This window comes from Stegodyphus dumicola, chromosome 1 (genome assembly GCF_044657685.1).
Source record: "Stegodyphus dumicola isolate Sdum_Otavi_A_Nest chromosome 1, ASM4465768v1".
In the NCBI taxonomy this organism is placed as follows: Eukaryota; Metazoa; Arthropoda; class Arachnida; order Araneae; family Eresidae; genus Stegodyphus; species Stegodyphus dumicola.
In genome coordinates, this window is record NC_140768.1 from 184,601,978 (window position 1) to 184,624,743 (window position 22,766).

The 22,766-nt window shown below is 38.5% G+C and overlaps 1 protein-coding gene and 1 pseudogene across 2 annotated transcripts in view; both read left to right on the forward strand.

Annotated features, from left to right (window-relative positions):
- LOC118181964 (uncharacterized) overlaps window positions 1-22,766 on the forward strand; it is a 270,816-nt gene that overhangs the window by 154,522 nt on the left and 93,528 nt on the right. For both annotated transcript variants that reach the window (XM_085823611.1, XM_085823604.1), the window contains exons 17-20: window positions 3,302-3,478; window positions 7,418-7,627; window positions 9,046-9,143; window positions 12,793-12,993. In XM_085823611.1, coding sequence (XP_085679737.1) covers window positions 3,302-3,478; window positions 7,418-7,627; window positions 9,046-9,143; window positions 12,793-12,993 — 686 coding nt within the window. The remainder of the gene's footprint in view (window positions 1-3,301; window positions 3,479-7,417; window positions 7,628-9,045; window positions 9,144-12,792; window positions 12,994-22,766) is intronic.
- On the forward strand, window positions 1,071-1,133 carry LOC118181965 (U6 spliceosomal RNA; annotated as a pseudogene).

The window sequence follows — 22,766 nt, forward strand, 5'->3', positions numbered from 1 at the left end:
GGAAAAAAAGACAAAGACAGCAAGCAGCAATAAGTGATCTTTATTTCAAAATGATAGTCAGAATACAGAGCAAGAACGGCGTCGGCTCAGTAGGATGTAGGACCACCGCGGACAGCGATGCACGAAGAAACACGTCTAGACTTAGAGTCAATAAGAGTGCGGATGGTGTCCTGAGGGATGGCTCTCCATTCCCTTTCAGCCATTTGCCACAGTTCGTCGTCTGAACGAGGCAGGGGGCAGAGTCTGCAAACGGCGTCCAATCACATCCCACACATGTTCGATTAGTGATAGGTCAGGAGAGTACGGTGGCCAGTGAAGCATCTGTATACCTTGCAGGGTATGTTGGCAGATGCGAGCACTGTGTGGTCGGGCGTTATCCTGCTGAAAAATTGCATTAGGCAGCACCTGAAGGTAGAGGATTGCCACCGGCCGCAGTACATTATCCAAGTGTCGTTGGGCTGTCATAATGCCCTGAATACGAACTAGAGGTGACCTGGAATCGTAGGCAATAGCGCCCCAGACAATTATGCCACGTTGTCGCGTGGTGGGGCGTTCCACAGTTACTGCCGGATTAGATCTGTCTCCACGTCGACGCCACACACGTATGCGGCGACTGTCACTGGATAAACAGAAGCGTGATTCATCTGAGAACTCGGCGTTTCGCCATTCTGGCAACCACATCGCTCCAGTCCGGCACCATTCTAAACGTTGGCGTCTATGCTGTGGGGTCAATGAAAGTCTTCTTAACGGACGCCGTGAGTGCAGGCCACGTTCAACCAATCGACGGGAAATGGTTCTGGTCGACACGGGAATATCCAGGGTATCTTGCACATGCTGCAGAATCGCGGTACAAGTGAATTGTGGGACCGCCACAGCTTGTCGGCGGATGCGTCGATCCACGCGTGCTGACGTCACTGTGGCTGCACCTGCACCTCTCCTTCTTCTCACATTTCCTTGTTCCATCCATGTTCGCCATAGCCGATACACCGTGCTCGCATCCATGTGGGTATCAGCTGCGATTTGACTTAAGGACCAACCCGCCCCTCTCAGTCCGATCCCCATACTCCTCAGTACTCGCTTCGGCAGTACATATACTAAAATTGGAACGATACAGAGAAGATTAACATGGCCCCCATACCCCTCGTAAAATCGTCTATCTGCTGGAAGTGCCTTCGTTGACGGCGGCCTGGCATTCTATCCCATTACATGTATCCTCCGGCACAAAAACCAACTTTCTTCGATAATTCGTCTGGCAGAAATAACGACACGAATATTGCCCATTCTGCACGTTCCTTCCCTTATATCTTACTTCTCGTGCATCGGAGAGCTGCGCACTTCACATCATTCGCATAACTCAGTGATGTGCGTCTACTCTAAAATTTGCATAAATTTCTGACCACTCCTTATTGGTGTTGCATTTTCAATGTCGAGCAGTGTATAATAACGTTTTGCTGTTGCACGCATTTATATAGTTAACACATAAATTATAACGATTCTTCGTAGATTTCACTCTGGTACATAATTTAGGTTATTACAATATCCGAATTTAAACGAAAAAAGTTCATTTATAAGTCAAAGGTTAAGAAGTTAGTTTATTTGAATAGATTTTTAATAACCTACTCCTTCACCCTCTCTGTATTATAAACCTGTATGTAAAAATATGTGGCGAATATTCTACTAGATATTTGTGTGAAAGTGAAGAATTATTTTAGATTACTACGAGTGGTGTTGAAAATTTTTAGCATCTCTCCATGCGTTAATTAAAACTGATAAAGTTGTATTAAGCATTGCAAATGCCTCGCACAACGAACATATTGCATAAGAAATGCAAAAAGTATTCCGTATAACAAATGTGACCTCGCATTTAAAATCGCACGCGAATATCGTAACACGTCACTAACTCGTTAAACACGGAGCTATTTTTCTTCTGTGTAAAGGCGTTTAAACACAGAAAAATAGGTTTTGCATAAAAAGACATCGAACAGTGGCAAATAAATAACTATAATTCATAACAGAGTATTGGCATAGTAGCATGAAAGAATTGTAAGCCGTTCTTGATAAAACATAAGATAGCCTCGGGAATAACACAAGTAGTCTATGTTCTGCTCTTAGTCATCGATGCGCTAGAAAGACAAAGAAGTTGAGTTACTCACCTTCAGTGAAAGACGGATTTTGATAGTTTTTCAGTTCAGTTTAACAGAAGAAATCTCCCACTAAACTAAAATTAAAATTTATTGACACCATCGATAATGTATGTGAATGTTTTTAGAACGACTAAATTCACAACATTTCCAACATTCTTGACGTTTTTGCACGATTTTATACAAGTATTGAGAACTCGTTAAGATTATCCGCACGAGTTACTGCGGGCATTTTCTATAATTAATACCATCCATTTTTGTTATACAGAGCAACGCTGTATAGCAATAAAAATTATGTAATATTTTTTAATTATTCTTCATTTTTTATAAACAGGCTGTAACTGGAATAGAAGTATATGAAGCTAAACATCAGTGAAATGTGTATTAAAGATCAGTTACCGTATTTGCCGACGTAAAAGACGCAGTTCTTTTCTATGAAAATAGGTTTGAAAAACAGGGTGCGTCTTATATGTCGATACGTCGTTTGTGAATGTGACATGGGATGCTGTGAAACCATAGACAGTGGTTAAATCATTTAAGAAGTGTGGCATTAGTAATGCTCTGGATGATACAGAGGACAATTTTTTATATGAGGATTCAGATGCTGATTTAGAAGAGGTTTCAAGTGACTTTTCATTTAGCTCTGGAGATGAGTGCCTGGGTTTTGACGAAGGGTATTGAAAGGTGTTCTTTCCCAGCTAGGCCGGGTATTTTCAGAAAATATTGATTTGCATTTGTATTACTTTATATTTAAAATACTACAAAGGGGGAACGTCTTATAGGCCGGTGCGTCTTATACGCTGGCAAATACAGTAAATCGAAAAAAGTGCTTATATTTGAAATTATCTGGATATTTACCAGTTTACAAATTATACATACAGTAAATTGATTAAGCTGCCACGAGGGAGAAGAAGAAACAATCAAATTTTATTAATTATTCCGCAGTTCTAGCTTTTGAACTCCTGTGCAAAGTATAAGTAAAGGTTGTTCTATAGAAAAAAAGGGCAAATAGCTGTCGTAGAATTACTCTAATAAAACTGGCAAAGAAAATGTAATTTATGTTATTCCTTTATTGACAGGTTCAAAATTCGTAGTATGAGATCATCCATTTTAAATCATTGTTGGATTTTAAATCAATATAATTTAATTCTTTTTTATAGGTCCGACTGGACAGCCAGGAAGCCCAGGTGCTCCTGGATTCCCTGGTCTTCAAGGAAAGACAGGAGAAAGAGGAGAAATAGGAATAACAGTTATCGGACCACCTGGATTAGATGGGAGACCAGGAGTTGATGGAAGTGCAGGCTTACCAGGAAAAAGAGGAGATCCAGGATTACCAGGTTTAATATTATAGTTTATTTGTTTAGAGTGAATATTATTTTTGCGAGTTAAATAATTTAGTTGTTAAATAAAATTTTTACGTGTTTACAGGGTCCTAGAAATAGTATATGGAGAAAAAGGATATAGTATATGGAGATATCCAGAACACTGTTTAAGAAATTTATTACAATATACTTTAAATGTTTTATTTGCTTTGAGAAATTATGAACAAAATTTAATACAAAAATTTCTAACTGAAATTAGTTCTATTACTAAATTTTTTTCTTTTTAAAAATATAAATATGAATTCTTTTTAAACGTAACAACATACTTTACTTGCGTGCATATATCAGACACCTTTTCTATTAAGTTGAAATATGAGAACGATATTACTTTTGTATCAGATTCTCTGACTATAGTTAGTGAAATGACTACAACAATTGGCTGCCGGAATTCTTGAAATATGATAGAAAAGCACACAACAGTTTCTTTAATAAAAGGCATGGAGAAAACAATCACTTAGGTTTGACGATTCCAGAAATCAGGAGCACAATAGCTTGTCATTGCACGTACTTCGAATAATTCATCGGTGAGGAAGAGTTATATTCAGGTAACAAACTGAATTGAACTACAGCATAATAATATTAATTCTTTTCCATCTTTTTTGTATTTAGATATTATAATTGCAAGAAATAAAATTTTTGCAAGCAAGGAAAATTTATTCCTTTCTTTTTGAAACATGTGTTATTGTGGTAATAAAAATTAGGAAGTAAAATGGATTAAGTTTTTGCATATCTAATATAATTATAATAGGAAATGTTAATTATTAATGCTAAATTTTAAAACATGCATTTATTTTACATTAAAATGTTAACAAATTAAACAATTAAAATTTTGAAAAACTTCAAAAAATAATTGCCCCAAAACATGACAACAAAAAATAATTGCCCCATTTCAAGGCAACTGGAGACACTACATTATTTTCGGGGAAGAAGGACTGGTTTGAAGCATGTTTTTATTATTTCAAATATTAACATGTAACCTAAAATTAATTAATTTCTAGTAAAATTACATCTTGCCTTGCTGCAGTTATTAAGCGTAGTTCATTACACTGGCGTAAAAATTAGAGGAACAACTAAAGAATATCTTGTGTTAGTTCCATTAAGTGAAATTACATAATTTAACAGAAATTAAATAAAGGTAGTTGGCTGGTAGCTAAAGGTCAAACTTATCACTGAATTAAACGCAGTTCACCTTTACTACATAAAAATATGCAAGTTTTTACGCCCGTTCATTTGGCAAGTATGGAAAGGCGTGCAACAGGGTGCTTCATATTCTAATTTCAAGTACTATGCGATCAACTGAATAAAAGCTTTGCTTGCTAAATATGGAGTATGTTACAGAGAGAAACGGCGTGCGATTGAAAGAGTGGAAGTAGGATAGACACTGATATAGGTCTGTAAAGACCTAAAAATAGCTCAAAGCGTCGTGTCAAGAATGTGGAAAGTATTTACATTTGTGACGATGTAAAGACACTTGTGATGTTATAGGATTTTAATGCTAATTAACCAGCTAATATGATTTCAAACTTTACGCAACTTCTTTCCGTAGTCCTCATGGCTTGTAGTCCAATGGCTTGACTGTTTAAGAGTTAGAGTTTCGATCAACCTCGCTTGCAGTTCACGCCTATCACCAGCTCTGTCAAAGATTATTCCGGCTTTAGCCATTTTATTATCCAACTTTAAATACCTGGTGTTAATTACTTCAGCCATATTAAGTAGACTATTTACTCGCGAGTGGCGGAATTTCATTTTGTAGCACAAGTAGTGCCATCTAATAAATTAAGACGTTACTAAAAAGGTTATTTTAACTTTCAATCTTGCCTTTTTGCTTCAGAGAATTGCAATAACTCGCTTGTCAGTCTTGCAGTGCCTGAAAATCATTAACATCTGTTCAAGCATCTATACAGGCAGAACCTTACAGTGTATGAAAACAACCAGATTAAGATCGCAAACGTGCCAGGACTTTTATTTACCAAAGACTGATCCTGACATTATCCCGGATTCCAAGAGGGTTCGCTGAAATTATGGAAGTTCGACTACCCTGATATTTCGAGAATGATAAATTGCATAAAAGAGGGTTGTATGCTAGGAAACCCATGATTTGCGTCCCACTAATTCGAGCCATGAAATGGTTGCGCTTGGAATGATGCAAAGATCATTGTGGTTGGAGTACCGCAAACTGGAGGCCAGTTCTCTTTACTGGTGAGTCTTGTTTTGTTTGGAGAATGATTCCGGACGCGTTACAATCTGAAGGAATCAAAGCACAAACAATAAGCCTGAAAACATCCACGGAAACACATTAGTAGAGAGGTGGCGGAATCATGATATGGGTGAGAATCAATTTGAATGGTCACACTGACCTACGCATTTTTACCAGTGCATTTGTGAATTCTGAAATATACAGAAATATTATAGCTATTTCTTTAATTTTTTTCCTTGGTCTTTATTTCAGGTTGTTTGGGAGCGCAGTTAATAATTACCTTCTCGTAATGAACGATCTACCATCGCACTGCGCTAGTGATCGTTTATCTTGGATTTTTTATATTTGTTTCTTTAATTTTTCCTGTCAGTGTATTAATATCCCAAGCTTGAGAGAAAGAATGGTACTCTGAAAATGTGGAAACTCTTGACCTATTTCGCATCATTTCAGTTTTATACTGTTACCATTGTATAATTTTTCAGCTGTTATACTTTTCTTTACTTGCAATATTTTCTTGAATAAATTGTTATCAGATAACTATCTGTCATCAAAAAATTTCTTTATGAAATAAGCTTTCCTATATCGTTTTCATGTGCTACAATATTTTTCAGAATGATCTACGATATTCTACGATACATAGCTCAAAAGCCAGAAATCAGTTAAAAATGTTACAGAATTGAAAGAAACATGATTAGTCATAAATTTATAAAAACCTTGGTTCTCTATACTTTAATATTAGTTTCATGCAAATTCATTGTTTTAGGTTTTCAACTGCTTTGCATTTTTCTAAATACAATAGTTTTATTCAATACTTTTTTAACTCTCCTTCACCAAAACACTTCTTTGAGAAAGTTAAGTTTCCTCTCGAGCTTTCTATCACATAAATGTTTTTAAAGTTATGGATTTAAACTTAATTTAATTACACATCCCTTTTCATAAGTGATTGGCAAATGGAACAGAATATATTTTGAAACACAATTTTAATAGAATCGTAAGAATTCTTTTGCAAATTATTATTTTTGAAGACTACTCGAGTTCCCTGAAACGTAAGCTAATGAACGTATTCTTATTTTGCTCGGACAAAAATATTTTCATGACTACATAGAGCAGCATTAGTAAACTCCATGTCGACTACAAAATCCTCCAATAATAGAGATAAGAATAAGAAAAAAAAATGCAAACCATATGCGAAAGTGGGGCATTGTACTAGAAAATCTGGGCATTTAATTAAAGCTACCATTTATACAACCATTCATTGGAAACGTCGCATTAATTACTGATGGCGTTGATAAGTGTAAATAAATGTGTAGAGACATTAGGTATATTTTTGGAAGCAGCCAAGATGAAAAATTAACAACGCCTTCGCCGAGAATCAACCGCGGACCTCTGGAATATCGGTTCAGTGTGCAGAACCACTACACCACGAAGGCACGTTAGGAAAGCGGAAGGAATACCTTATAAATGTATACAATTTCAGTTTTATAAATCAAATTATGATAGTTCAATAAATCAATAATAATTTTAATAGTATCTTTTGAAATACTTATTTAAGATCTTACGTACAGTTAAAGCAATGCAAATATTTTGAGAAACCCGTCATTGAATTTTATTGTTTTTTAATAATTGAAAGTTTAAAATCTAAGAAAATAAGGGGCCTGATTAATTTTATCAAATCTTATAATTCTTTATTTTTCTAGGCGAGAAAGGTTATCCAGGCATCGGTGTACCTGGAAGGGGCCCTCCGGGACCACCAGGCAGAGTTGGATTTCCAGGCGAAACAGGAGAGCCAGGAATACCTGGACCAAACGGCTCACCAGGTCCGAAAGGCTTTAAAGGAGATGATTGTGGTTACTGTAGGCCAGGGCTGCCTGGTGTTAGAGGAGAGAAAGGCGATGAAGGGAGGAGAGGTAAAATGAAATTTAAAACAATTCAACACTTGTCAGTGATATTTTTCTGGCGAGTAAAGGGATTTTTCGTTATTCACTAAAAGAAATATTACATATTAAAAAATTAAATTAAAACAACTTATATTAATTTAATTGTAAATTATCAAAATATTAGATCATCTAGTTCCTAGTTCCTCCATGCGTTCGCATAACCAGACTAGCAAATGTATCGGTGAGTCAGTATGGCTTCGATTTATTGCAAAGGTATCCTAGATTAAGCATATTCTATAGGCAGCCATAATATAACCCTATTTGGTGATTTGTCACTGTAGGCCTTTTCGTCAGTCTATATAATGTTAATATAATGGTATTATAGTCGTTCGGTATTTGGGACAGTGAAGTAGTGAAATTACATTCAGTGATAAATGTGATTATCATTTTTACGTAATGTATTTATCATTACATACAGTAAAATTCATCTGAATGTTCACTGAACTTTTATCTGCTATCCTATTGCCATGAATCTGCTTATAATGCTACCAGCGAACATGAATTCATAAAAGGATGTAATTGCATGCACGTCACTTCTCTTAAAGAAACTCCATTTGTTTGCACTAGTATTCCCTGCATACGTATTCAAAGAAAACACATATCAAGCCAATTATAAGAACCACTACCAGTTTGCTCAGTGTCTTGCTGAGAGAATTCAGTCATAGTTTCATGCTGCCACCTTTACATACGAATACGCCCACATGCTCGAAAAAACTCGGAATCCGTCCGACCGGCCCACACGATGGCAGTCATCCACGGTTAAATGATGATTTTCATTGCACATGCCTTGATATCAGCAATATTTGCCGATGCAGTGGAATATACTGCACATTGTCTAATGCTTTTATTAACTTTTATTAACTGTCAACTATTTATTAACAGTGTTAGTAGTTAATGGGATATAATAGTAATTTACGCAATGCGTCATCTTTGAATAATCACTGAGATTTCGAAAGCTAGCGGTCCTGTTTTCATTCCTTACACATCAGCTATACCACAAATCATGCATCAGCTGTATGTCTCTGAAAAACTTAACATGGGTTAATAGTTCATGATACATCTTCTAGATTATATGATGAGATATACTTTTAGAATACTCTAAAATTAAATTAATTATACTGTAGATTCATTATCTATTCTATCTGTAAACAGCGTGACATTTAATGTTATAATTATTTCACGTGTACCGTTTCTTTGTTACAAAATGCCATCTTTTGAGAGATGTATGGAAAGGACTTTTATGTCAATAACTTTTTTTTTGTTGAATCTTCTTTAGAATAGTGAAGAGTATATTTGTAGCTCTGATATTTTTATATCATGAAACTAAAAATTAAACCATAAAATAATTTATACGAATTTCTCATGTATGGTAATCTCACTTTATTTAGGTCAAACAGGTCCTCAAGGATATCCCGGCTACCGAGGACCTCCAGGATTACCAGGATCACCAGGATTACCTGGTGTACCAGGATATAAAGGAGCAGCGGTGAGCATAATGGCTGATGAATAAATTACTTAGCTGTGTCTGACTTAATTATTGAATCAGAATTATATCTCGCATGTTCAAGGTGTTAATTCTTCAGTAACTTCTAAAAAACATTAAAAATGCATCCATTTTGAACACATATTAAATTTTCTTTAGAGAGGGAGTTTCTGCAGCTCATGTTACGGGTGGGTATATGTATGCCGCTCCACAATGACCGTAAGGTGATTAGCATTGGCCTTGCCACTTCTGCGCATGAATTCTGCTATCATCTGAGCCAAATGAAAGAAATGACTCATCATAGAGTACGATACAACTCTAATATAATATTTACATTCAGCAGACGAGATATTATACTTCATAGATATCGACGATAAATGTTTCTGGCGGTGCCCAGAAGTTAATGAAATGGTGCATATATGGTCCAACTTAATGACGGGATGAAATTAATGATGGTCCAACTTAATGATCCTGCCCTTCCCGTTCATAGCTCTCCATAAAGGTTTAAGTTGCCGTTTTTGCTTTACTGACGATCTATTGTTCCGATTTCGAAATTATCGCGGGTACATAACTTTAGACAGGCAACTCACAAGTTCATCCGAGAGCCCATTTATTGCGAGGTAGGTAGGTATCGAATAAACCTACCTTGTAATAAATACACAGCATAAATGTGTAATACTCGCAATAAATATACATTAATGGTGTGGTGTAAGTCACAATCGATGCAGAAAATAGAATCTTAGACCTCTCGTTGCCCTCGTGATGGTTACGGACGCCTTGTTGGAACCAGGTGTGAGAGCTGCACCTAGCTGTGCCCTCGTTTTCTCCCTCATTTTCGGTGATTGGTAGGACCAATCAGTTCTCTAAAAGCGGTGATGTGTTCTCTGTCAAAACTGCTGACGTGGTTGTTGTACCAACTTCACATAGATCTTAGAGGCTTTGTCATATGCTAATACAAAACACTGTACACCATAAGCAGTTTAAATTAGCATATTGATCATCCAGTGCACCTGCTATGTGGAGGTTGGAACTTAAATAATGACAACTATTTATTTATAGTACCTCTGTGAAATTTCTTACTGTTCTTTGATGTAGTTCCCAAAGTTGCATAAAGTCCGTAGACCCCGACATAAATATCGTAGTATATCTGTAACAATGCCTGATCTATTGGTGGTTCGAATAGAGCAGTCTGTTGCCTTAATCTCTGGAACCTTTTGGAAACGAATATCGCAAAGTGTTCCTTCATCATAGGAATCAAATGATAATCATGACAGCTTAAATCCGGTATGTATTGTGGATAGCAGAGCAGTTTTCAGCCCCATAAAATCAAGTCCAATAAATTAGCTGCAGTTACGTTCAAGCTTCGTCCTGGAAATGACGAAAGAATTCTGCGGAAATTGTCTCCACTTCTTTTGTAACGCTTCTCGCAGGTTAAGGCAGATAGTTCTGGAGCGCTTTACCGTAATCAAGTAAAAGGTTCATTTCCAAAAACGTTCAAGTGTACGTTAGGATGACGTTCTACTTAAAAATTATGGTAACCATCTCTCAGTTGAGAGTTCTAATAAATTTTCGATTTTCGTTATTGTTCGCAATGTTGTTACATTTAGAACTGGCATTTTAGTTTTGGCTTGTGCGATCTGGTGCATATATGGTCCAACTTAATGACGGGATGAAATTAATGATGGCCCAACTTAATGATCTTGCCCTTCCCGTTCATAGCTTTCCATAAAGGTTTAAGCTGCCGTTTTTGCTTTACTGACGATCTATTGTTCCGATTTCGAAATTATCGCGGGTACATAACTTTAGACAGGCAACTCACAAGTTAATCTGAGAGCCCATTTATTGCGAGGTAGGTAGGTATCGAATAAACCTACCTTGTAATAAATACACAGCATAAATGTGTAATACTCGCAATAAATATACATTAATGGTGTGGTGTAAGTCACAATCGATGCAGAAAATAGAATCTTAGACCTCTCGTTGCCCTCGTGATGGTTACGGACGCCTTGTTGGAACCAGGTGTGAGAGCTGCACCTAGCTGTGCCCTCGTTTTCTCCCTCATTTTCGGTGATTGGTAGGACCAATCAGTTCTCTAAAAGCGGTGATGTCAAAACTCTGTCAAAACTGCTGACGTGGTTGTTGTACCAACTTCACATAGATCTTAGAGGCTTTGTCACATGCTAATACAAAACACTGTACACCATAAGCAGTTTAAATTAGCATATTGATCATCCAGTGCACCTGCTATGTGGAGGTTGGAACTTAAATAATGACAACTATTTATTTATAGTACCTCTGTGAAATTTCTTACTGTTCTTTGATGTAGTTCCCAAAGTTGCATAAAGTCCGTAGACCCCGACATAAATATCGTAGTATATCTGTAACAATGCCTGATCTATTGGTGGTTCGAATAGAGCAGTCTGTTGCCTTAATCTCTGGAACCTTTTGGAAACGAATATCGCAAAGTGTTCCTTCATCATAGGAATCAAATGATAATCATGACAGCTTAAATCCGGTATGTATTGTGGATAGCAGAGCAGTTTTCAGCCCCATAAAATCAAGTCCAATAAATTAGCTGCAGTTACGTTCAAGCTTCGTCCTGGAAATGACGAAAGAATTCTGCGGAAATTGTCTCCACTTCTTTTGTAACGCTTCTCGCAGGTTAAGGCAGATAGTTCTGGAGCGCTTTACCGTAATCAAGTAAAAGGTTCATTTCCAAAAACGTTCAAGTGTACGTTAGGATGACGTTCTACTTAAAAATTATGGTAACCATCTCTCAGTTGAGAGTTCTAATAAATTTTCGATTTTCGTTATTGTTCGCAATGTTGTTACATTTAGAACTGGCATTTTAGTTTTGGCTTGTGCGATCTGGTGCATATATGGTCCAACTTAATGACGGGATGAAATTAATGATGGCCCAACTTAATGATCTTGCCCTTCCCGTTCATAGCTTTCCATAAAGGTTTAAGCTGCCGTTTTTGCTTTACTGACGATCTATTGTTCCGATTTCGAAATTATCGCGGGTACATAACTTTAGACAGGCAACTCACAAGTTAATCTGAGAGCCCATTTATTGCGAGGTAGGTAGGTATCGAATAAACCTACCTTGTAATAAATACACAGCATAAATGTGTAATACTCGCAATAAATATACATTAATGGTGTGGTGTAAATCTGAAGCACTGGTTATTTTTTCATGGGCAATATATAGCATTGTTGCCATTATTAAAGTTTCAGTCTATGTAAAATATTCTATAACAGTTCTGTAAATGTATGTAGACTAGGGGTTGTTATGCGCTCTTTGTATGCGTTTATTGTCTGCTAATTTTCTGTCATTCAGCTAAGAAATTTAAGTGTTAAATTTCGAAGCTGTCGGCAAATTTTTCAAGTATGCAATTTTTTCCGGGGGGGGGAATGATATTCAATGCATTTTGTCTAATTGTTCATACTTATTTCTTTATTTTGTGTGGCTTGCGTTTCAATTTTTTTCTCATGTACATGTCTTTTTTGGACATGTGTGTGTATTGATTTTCAGTTTATAATCAGTAATAAGCAAATTGTATAATTTCAGTTCTACAGCATGTTTTACACATGCATATTAATTGTGTAATGGCAGTTTAAAATGACAGTCATTAAGGATCTTCTTTAACAGGGCCTTAGAGGTACAGATGGTTTCGATGGAACACCGGGTCTACCAGGCAATCCGGGCGATTTAGTTTTACCTCCTTACACAAAAGGCCAAAAGGGAGTGGAAGGTGACAAAGGTTACCCAGGATTTCCAGGCCCCAGTGGTTTAAATGGTGCTCCTGGAGAAAAGGGTTTTCCTGGATTTCCTGGCAGAAAGGGCGAACAGGTAAATTCAATTTCCATTAATAATTGCGTTTATTTTTTGTAATATTTTTCTAAAATAGTATATCATCATATTAAAATTAATAACTCCTTGAAAATATTCTTGCAATACGAAACCGTTTAATAAAGGAGATAGTGAAAGTAATCCCAGGCAAATTTTACTGAATGTAATTTATGCAGAATATTTTAGACATTAAGTAATTAGATGGCTATATACTAAGCTAATTGGGTCTAAGGTATAGAATCTAGCTTGCGTTGGCTTTTACTTTATATACTGTCAATAATATATAATACAAAAAGTACATATTATCATACAGCTGTACATAAAATACAGCAATATAGTTATTGCTGTACTTTATGTATTGCAATAACTATAGGTGAAGTTATCGCATGAAAGTATGTAACTTCAGAGATATGAAATTAATTAAAACTTTGCAACTCATCGGTAATCGGAATCAAATAACTGGTTTGGCCAGTATCGTCCCTTAACAAATGCTTAACTGTTAACACATTCCAATTTTAAAATCACCTGCTTTATTTTTAATTAGATTGTGTTTATCCACCCCTGTTGGTTTCACAAATTTAAAATGCAAAATAAAATTGTAACTCCTTGCTATGTATAAAGTACAGACTGAGGCGACTTGTCGGAGTGGATAAGTTTTAACTGAAGTAGGCAAAAAATCGACTTTAGCTTGAGGTAGATTTTGAACAAAACTCTAACAATGTCGAGGACGGTCAGATACAGCTCCCTCTTTATCAGAAGCAAAATTTTTTTTACCACAATAGATTTTATATAGAATTTTATCTGCTTCAGAAGATGGAACTGTCTCTGACTATCATCGAAGTTAATTGAGTTTTCAAAAATTCAAAATCTATGCCAAGCTAAGATTCATATTTTCCCTAACTTAAAATTTTAAATTGGCATGCTCCTCTTCGTTTGAAATTTCAGTCGATTTATAAAGCAAGCCTCAGCTTTCAAGACTACAACCCCTGGGTCTGATCTTCTTTTCTAAAACCAACTTAACAAGCGCAGTAAATAACTTTTAACATTCACTTCACAGTTATCACAAGAAAGTTTATTCAGTCAACACTCATGCAGCCGGAAGCTCCAATAATGCTTAATGTTAAGATTAACCTCCTACTTTTAAACTATGCCGTTTGCCTTTAAATATGAAAATCGACAAGTGGAGTATTGTTTCAGCTGTAATTACGCGGCTAATTAACAAGCGACGACTCCAGCACTAGTGCCATTGTTTCAGTCACCCAGAGAGCGCTACAAGTTTTTAAATTTTGTGAAATTAGGACAATTTGTTCAGAAGTTATTAATTTAAAGTCGAATTTATTAGACTTAAGGAATTTTGCCATCTTCGTGTTTACCGTGCAAGCTATAGTGTGTGTGCGTGTCAGTGTAATTAATGCAATTAATTTGATACCTCGGATTACTTACTACTCTTCTTTAACAGATGAAAAACAGAAGAAGTTAAGCTGTTAAGGTAGGAATTTTGTTTCAGTACCTCTAATTAACAGCTTTTATTAATTACCCTGTTGCCAAATAAATTCAAGCATAGCCTGCCTCAGTGAAATTAAATAGTCTACATTAAGCTACGCATGGCTTCCTGACTCTCATTTATGCCCATTTTAGCATAATTACTAATAGGATATTTGTGTTAATTAATTATATGTATGAACTGATCTCATCTTATTAATTACTGTTTATAATTTGTGTATATTGGTTCCTATACCCTTTGCACACAGGTTATAACAATTCTTCGAATACTATTTCCTGTTCGTTTATATCTCGTAATTAATTAATACTGTAATTATTGTTATAAAGTACTACCGAGAAATACCAGCACTGACTGTATAGTTTTCAGTGTCAATTTAGTATTATCTTCAGTACCATCAGTGATTCCTCAGTGTTTTTACAGTGTGTTAGTGTTCTGCCAACGCTTCAGTGCTTTCACAGTGTAAGTTAGTGTTCATAGTATCAGTGAGTATAGCATCAGTGTGTAGAGATCAGTGTTTAGTGAAGCATCAGTGTTTAGTGGAATCCCAGAGTCCAAATGAATTTTTCTGTTTTTATGAGTATACAGAGATACACCCAACGCTCATTTTCCCAATGTTTAAGTGCTTTGTCAGTGAATTTTAGTGTTTTTAGCTTCAGTCTGTAGTGACCAGTGTTTAGCTTCAGCGCTTTAGTGAAGCTTCAGTGTCTAGTGGAATCTCGACGTTCAAGTGAATTTTTGTGTTTTTAAAGAGACTACAGAGAAATACCCAACGTCTGATTTCCCAACGTTTTAGCATTTTACTAGTGAATTCTAGTGTTTGTAGCATCAGTTTATAGTGCTCAGTGTTTAGCATCTGCGTTTTAGTGAAGCTTCAATGTCTAGTGGAATCTCGACGTTCAAGTGAATTTTTGTGTTTTTAAAGAGACTACAGAGAAATACCCAACGTCTGATTTCCCAACGTTTTAGCATTTTACTAGTGAATTCTAGTGTTTATAGCATCAGTTTATAGTGCTCAGTGTTTAGCATCTGCGTTTTAGTGAAGCTTCAATGTCTAGTTGAATCTCATAGTTCAAGTGCAATCTTGTGTTTTTAATCAGCATTCAGGGCTTGTAGTGCTCTATCTGTGCAACAGTCCAGTGTCCACGGAACTTCCACCATGAATGACGGAGGCACCTCGATTTGTGCAGCAGTATTAAACCCGCAGAGCCTCTACGACAGTGATTCTCTCAGCTATGCCGAAAAAATAGATGCCCTAATTAAGGAAGCTATCAGTGTAAGCACTATAGAACGGCGAAATCGGCACTTACTGCCTAAAGATTTGCGAGAGCGCATGCTTGAGATCCTAGAAGTCCTCAGGCATTTGGCCCACAAAGGCCCGAATGAATACCCCCAATTGCCAACCATGGAAGTTGGTACCACTACAGAGTTTAACCCCATAGGGTCCTCACCCTCGCCACAGTACATAGAGCACTTCTTAGGGACGAAGCACACGGACACGCTTACAGATGCCCACAAGCGACTTAATTATGCATATCAGTGCTGTGAAGGCTTGCACGCTAAAGTGACGGGCTCGACAGTGCTTCACGAAAGTGTCATTCAAGGAAGGATTCAGTCTGAGGACACACATCTAGGTGGCACGGCAAAGAGACGCTCATATGCAGAGACACTGCAGCGGAACCTAAGACCGAAAATTAAGGATTTTCCCACGCTCCTTATTTTTCCTACGAAAGACGAACATGCACCAGACCTGCAAATGGAACTGGAAAGGCATGCGCCCTTAATGGATATGGGGGTGTCACTGAAAGGAATACAGAAGCTTAGCAAAGGAGGAGTTGCAGTGCGCTGTCACTCGAAGGAGGATGTGGCAAAGTTACACCATGCCCTGGCACAGAATGTTAACATCAAAGATAAGATCAGCACGAGGATTCCACATAAAAGGTCCCCAAAGTGCGCGATAGATAATATTCCAAATGGTACCCCGGTGGAGGAGGTAGCAGACCTTGTCTCTAGGACCTTTACTATCAGTAAAGATGATTTCAAGGTCTCTTTCAGGATCAGCGATCGGAGGAACAAGGCGGCTAAATGGATTTTAGACTGTTCACCAACAGCCTTTAAAACGTTGATGGATCAAAGAGTTTCGTTCCAGGGATGGAGGGTACATCGTGTGACAGAGTTTACAGGGGCACGCAGATGCTTCATCTGCCAGGACTTCGAACATTCGGCAAGAGACTGTAAATTTAGGTATCATTGTGCATATTGTGGTGGAAACCACGATGTCAAAAAATGTATGGCTGATAGCCCGAGCTGTGTAAACTGTCTAATTGCCAACCAGCACTCGGGGAGAGACTTCGACACTGTGCATGCCGCATATGCCCCTGACTGCCCCTCCTTTCACTTGCAAGTGCTTAAGATCAAGGGCCGGACGGATTACGGTACCTCAGTCACCAATTGAATACCAAGTGTACCTATACTGCATAATGGTGACACCAAAAGCATACTCTCTAATCTGTCTCATTTTCCCTCCATCGTCACCCAACGTTCTAACCTTACAGAATGTCACAACAAAGTAATAGTACCGAAAGACAGGACATTAACTCTCTCCTAGATGCGCAAGAAGAGGTTAAGATCATACAGGTGAACCTCCAGAGAGCTCGGGCAGCTACCGCCCAATTAGTCCACTATGCAATGGAAACAGAGGCTGACCTTCTGCTCATACAAGAACCATACATCCAAGCAGGAAGGGTGGCAGAATTCCCCTTATCCTGGACCATTTTCAAGAACCCGGAAAGAGAAGGGTCAAGAGCTGCCATAGTCTGCTGCCGTAACAAATGGTCACTTACAAGTATCTCACTGTCAAGAGACCAAGTTACCATAGCAATTGATGCAGTGGGACTAAGTCTCCTGATTACGAATACCTACATCCCACCCACAGCGGAAGCCGCAGAATATCTTGACCAGCTGCAGACAACACTCCGAGACTATCCCTCCAGCAACCACCTTTTAGTCGGAGACTTTAACTCCCACTCTGAAGTGTGGGGCTACTCATTTACTGATCCACGTGGTAGACTTGTTGAGGATTTTATAGCGAGTCATGACCTAATTCTACACAACACCCAAGGATGCCTCCCCACTTTCGAGACAACTACTGGACAGGGATGGCCAGATCTCACGCTGTCCACAGTAGAGTTGGCTACAAAAATCCAGAACTGGGAGGTGCAGGATACGCCCACAAACTCAGACGATCGATACATCACTTTCAGCCTCATGCATCCCCATTCCCGATTATCACTTAAACGATATAGAACCTCGGCACATAACTTAAAGAAATTCACCCGAGAAATGAGACGTCCTGGAACAGCAAGGAGATGAACTGAACAATTGTTCCACGGCACAAGACGCAGATCGCATCACATGTAACCTGGTGCAGTTAATACAGCAAACATGCGACGGTACGATGAGCATCAAATCTCCCAAAATTCTTAAAGCTGCCAGCTGGTGGACAAAGGAGCTACGGACCAAGCGAAGCCGCACGCGGGCGATGCGCAGAAGGTTGAAAAAAGAACGGGACCCGGATCGTAGACAACAACTCAGCGTAGAATACAAAAGAGCGCAGGCTCAGTACAAGAAGGACATTCTGAAGGCAAAGCTCGATAGCTGGAGGAACTTCTGCACACAGCACACTGAAGTTTTCGGCGTACTACACAAGATAGCCTCCAGCAAAGTATTCATACCACCATTACATCGCACGTATGCTGGTTCACACATAGGGTCACAAGGCTTCATGGCCACCACACTTCAACACATCCTTGACGCAGTATTCCCACATGATGGGAATGATGTTTCTTCTGAACAAGAGGCATACAGCCTGTCCACGACAGTCCCAGATGATCCCCCATTTACAGTTAAGGAGGTCACAACTGTTATACGAACTCTCCCGGTCAAAAAGGCACCAGGGCCGGACTCATAGACTACCGGATCTTGAGGACAACCTACAAAGCCTGTCCAAGACTGCTAGTGGCTTACTTCAACAAACTTCTAAGTCTTAAGCACTTTCCAACACATTTTAAAACGGGCCAAGTGGTCCTCTTTACGAAAGAAGGCAAGGACCCCAATGATCCTTCGTCCTTTAGACCAATTTGCCTTCTGCCAGTCCTGGGAAAGCTCTTCGAGAATCTTCTCGTTCTCAGGCTGAAGCATCATATAGCAAAAAACGGTGTTCTCTCAGATGCACAATATGGCTTTCGGGAACATCGCTCTACGCTTAATGTCCTGGAGCACGTCTGCGAGGAAGTCAAGCGACTGCGCAAAGAACAACAGCATGTGGCAGTCCTCAGTCTGGATCTGCAAAGTGCATTTGACTCCCTGTGGTGGCCGGCAATCCTAGAAGCTTTACATGCAGCTAACATCCCAAATAACATCCTACAGATTTTTAAAAGTTATCTCAGTAACCGCAGCTTCATCGCGGTTCACAATAGTGGAATAATTACCAGGCCACAGCAAAGAGGCTGCCCACAGGGATCATGCGCAGGTCCAGACCTGTGGAACTTAACATTTAACTCGATTCTAAAAGCAGAATGGCCGGCTCACACAACAGTCGCAGCCTTCGCAGATGATGCCACTTTCGTGGTCAGTGGGAAAAGCCGCGTCATCCTTGAATAAAACTGCAAGGAAGTCATTGACATGTTCTATGACCTTTGCAAGGCTAAGAAGCTTAACATCTCGCATTCAAAATCTAAATATATCATCTACCATAAACCGGGCCAGACCTTACAAAGAAACCCGACAATTACGGTGGCAGGTCACAGGATTAAAAGAGTTAAAGAGATGAAGCTCCTAGGTATTATACTAGATGAAGGCTTTACCTGGATCCCCCATTTAAGATCGCAAAGAACAAAAGCATTAAAAATAGCCATGAATATAAGGAAAATGCAAGGCTCCAAATGGGGACTGCGTCCCCATATTCTAAAGATCCTATACTCTGCAGTAGCAGAAAAGATCATGATCTACGGGGCGGCAATCTGGGCAAACACCATGACCTGCAGGAAACAAAAAATTCTTCAAAGTTCCCAAAGACCTTTCGTACTGGCGATTACAAAGGCATGTCGAACAACGTCGACAGCAGCCGCAGCAGTTCTGGCGGGACTAATCCCGTTACCAATAAAAGCACAGCAGGAAGCCGCAATTACAATGTTTTCCCAACTGCATAGAAAAGCACGATTTGGGGAGTTCAGCTATGACCCTGCAGACTTCGAGTTTAAAAGTTCAAAACTTAAAACGCACCCTTCAGATTACGGGAAAGGTGTTGTGACTCACTTCGCCCCTGAATTACCACCATCCATAGAGGGCCCGGGCTTCATGATTTACACGGATGGGTCGAAGATGGACAATGCAGTCGGCAGCGCATATACAGTTTTCCATAATGGCACTGAAGTGCAAACCTGGAAGTGCCATATGTCTCCTCACAATTCGGTCTTCCAGGCGGAAGACCTTTCAGCAAATAGAATGGGCTTTCAGCAAATAGAATGGGCACAAACTACCACAGCAGAATATTTTACAATCTATACTGATAGCCTATCGGTACTATACGCCATCAACGACCCACGCCACACCTCCCCACTCGTGTCCCAAATTCAGAAGACACTAAGAAATACGAGTCCGGTCCAAAAAATTGAAATCTCTTGGGTAAAAGCGCACGTTGGTGCCCAGGGCAACGAACGCGCAGATACCCTGGCAAAAGAGGCAGCACAGGACCGGGACGCGGCGCAAATAGACCCACCTTTACCAAAGTCACTTCTCAAGCGGCAGACTTGGCAGTCAGCTCTGTCGCAGTGGCAGCAGGAATGGAACACGTCACCACAGAGTCGGCGAACTTTCGAATTCATACGAAAAGTGGACACGGAACGACTCATATCTGCGCCCTTCTTAACAAGATTCATCACAGGACATGGGCCGTTTCCGACCTACTTCGCAGAGAGAAATATATCCTCCACAGACCTATGTGTCTGCGGAAAAATCGGGTCCCCCGACCACTACCTGACGGAGTGTCAACTCACCACACAATGGCACGTTAAACTCCCGTCGAATAATGTGGCCGCCTTTAAAAGATTCGTGCTGAAACAACCACGACTTATGGACAAAATCAAAAAGATCATGGATCACTTAGAAGTACTGGGGCAGGAGCTCTGCAGCCCTGCATAGGTGCCGCACATGCCAGTTTCTGTAACATACGTGGCAAAGTGAGTACCTCGCTAGCATATATGCTCAGCGTGCCACAGACGCATTAACAACGTACCTCAGCATGCACTGTACCCATCGTACACGCACCAAGAGAATAATGCATAGACAAGTGTATAGTGCAGTCTAGAATTCTCTTACAGTTTATGTCCGCCTGTTTCTTATGTACATCTACCAGCCAAAGTGTAAATTTCTATTATCATGTTGTCAAGTTTTTAAGAGGCTCAGCCCCTGTAGTAGGCATGTATTAAATATTCACATTAATGTGCACTTCATAATACGAGACCGTCGAATCCACTAATACTCGAATAATACTCGTATGTCGAATCCACGTAGTATTTAGTGTTCTCATATGCGTATGTGCCTGCATATTTCAGTGTATTGCATTCACGTGTATGTAACAGTAGTATAGAATAATTATTTAATCTTATTTACGTGTACTGTATTCACGTATTATCAGTGTATTGTATCCACGTGTATGTTACAATAGTATAATTGAATAGTTGTATAATCTAATTCACGTGTATTTTTGTGTACATGGTACTTACGTATCAGTGTCAATGTATATCAGTGTAAAGTATATTAGTGTGTCGCATTAATGTGCATTGGTGTATTGTGTCTATATTTTAGTGTATCGTGTATTAGTGTTTAGTATATACGTGTATAGTATATTAGTGTGTCGCATCTATGCGCATTGGTGTATTGTATCTATCTTTTAGTGTATAGTATATTAGTGTGAAACATTTATGTATATTGACGCATCGTGTCATTGGTTTATTGTGTCTATAAATATATTCTAGCATCATGTTGTCATGTTTCAAGATCTAAGAACATACAGAGTAACACCTGTAGTAGTACTGTGTGTTATTAATATTTACACAAAAGTGTATTTTAAAATATATAGTAGAATTTACGCAGTATCTATGTGTATCAATACTTAACTTTTTTATATATTGTAACTTAGCGTAAGTTTCTACCTATCTCAGTGTATTGTATCCACGTGTATGTTACAGTAGTGTAATAGAATAATTGTATTATCTTACCTATGTGTATTTTTGTGTACATGGTACTTATGTATTAGTGTCAATGTATACTAGTGTGTCGCATTTGTGCGCACTGGTGTATTGTGTATAGTATATTAGTGAATTATTGTATAGTATACTGGTGTATAGTATACTGGTGTATAGTATATTAGTGTATAGAATACTGGTGTATAGCGTATTAGTGTGTCACAATTATGTGTATTGGTGTATTGTGTCTATCTTTGAGTTTACAGTATCTTAGTGTGTTGCATTATGTACATTGACGCATTGTGCGATTACAAGATCAGGTCTATTTGTAAACTACTATATTTATGTCTATTTAAAGTTTCAGCTACAGATAGTTGCAGGGTCCGGACAGCACCCGAGTAGTCATTGTAAGCCGTCCGGGTGTCCGGCCCTGCTGTCACCTGTCACCTGTCGTAAGGGTATGACAAAAGCCAAGTGAATAAGGTAGAGTTTAACTCAAATCTAGCTGTTAGTAACACTTGAGAATAATTGCAACCACTAATTAGGAACAGTGTAAACGTATCCACTTAGAGCACCCTTCATTTGTATTCGGTATCTGTCTGGAAATCAGTTTGTTTTGCAGAATTCAAATTATAAAAATAGAATAATAAAAATTTACCTTTTAATAAATTTTCTCTTGTACATATTTAAAATGTGGAATTCGAAGGCAGACTAATATGAAAGCAGAATTTAATGCATAGAAAAATTATTCAGGGGATCACACAACAGAGTATTCTTCAAAGCGTTACGCATACTTTAATTATTATTGTATGAAAGGTTTTTAAGTTTTGAATGACGCACATCAAATCATAGCACAAAAGCTTTCATCATGACACGACAGGAGAAGAACGAGTTTAGTGCCTTTACAAAGTTGTGACACTATAGGAAAAGTGTTTTTGTTTTTTCATGTTTTACTGTAATTTATCATGCATTCAGAAGCAAATACCAAAACGCCAAGAGTCACCAGAGTATTCTGCAGTGTTAAT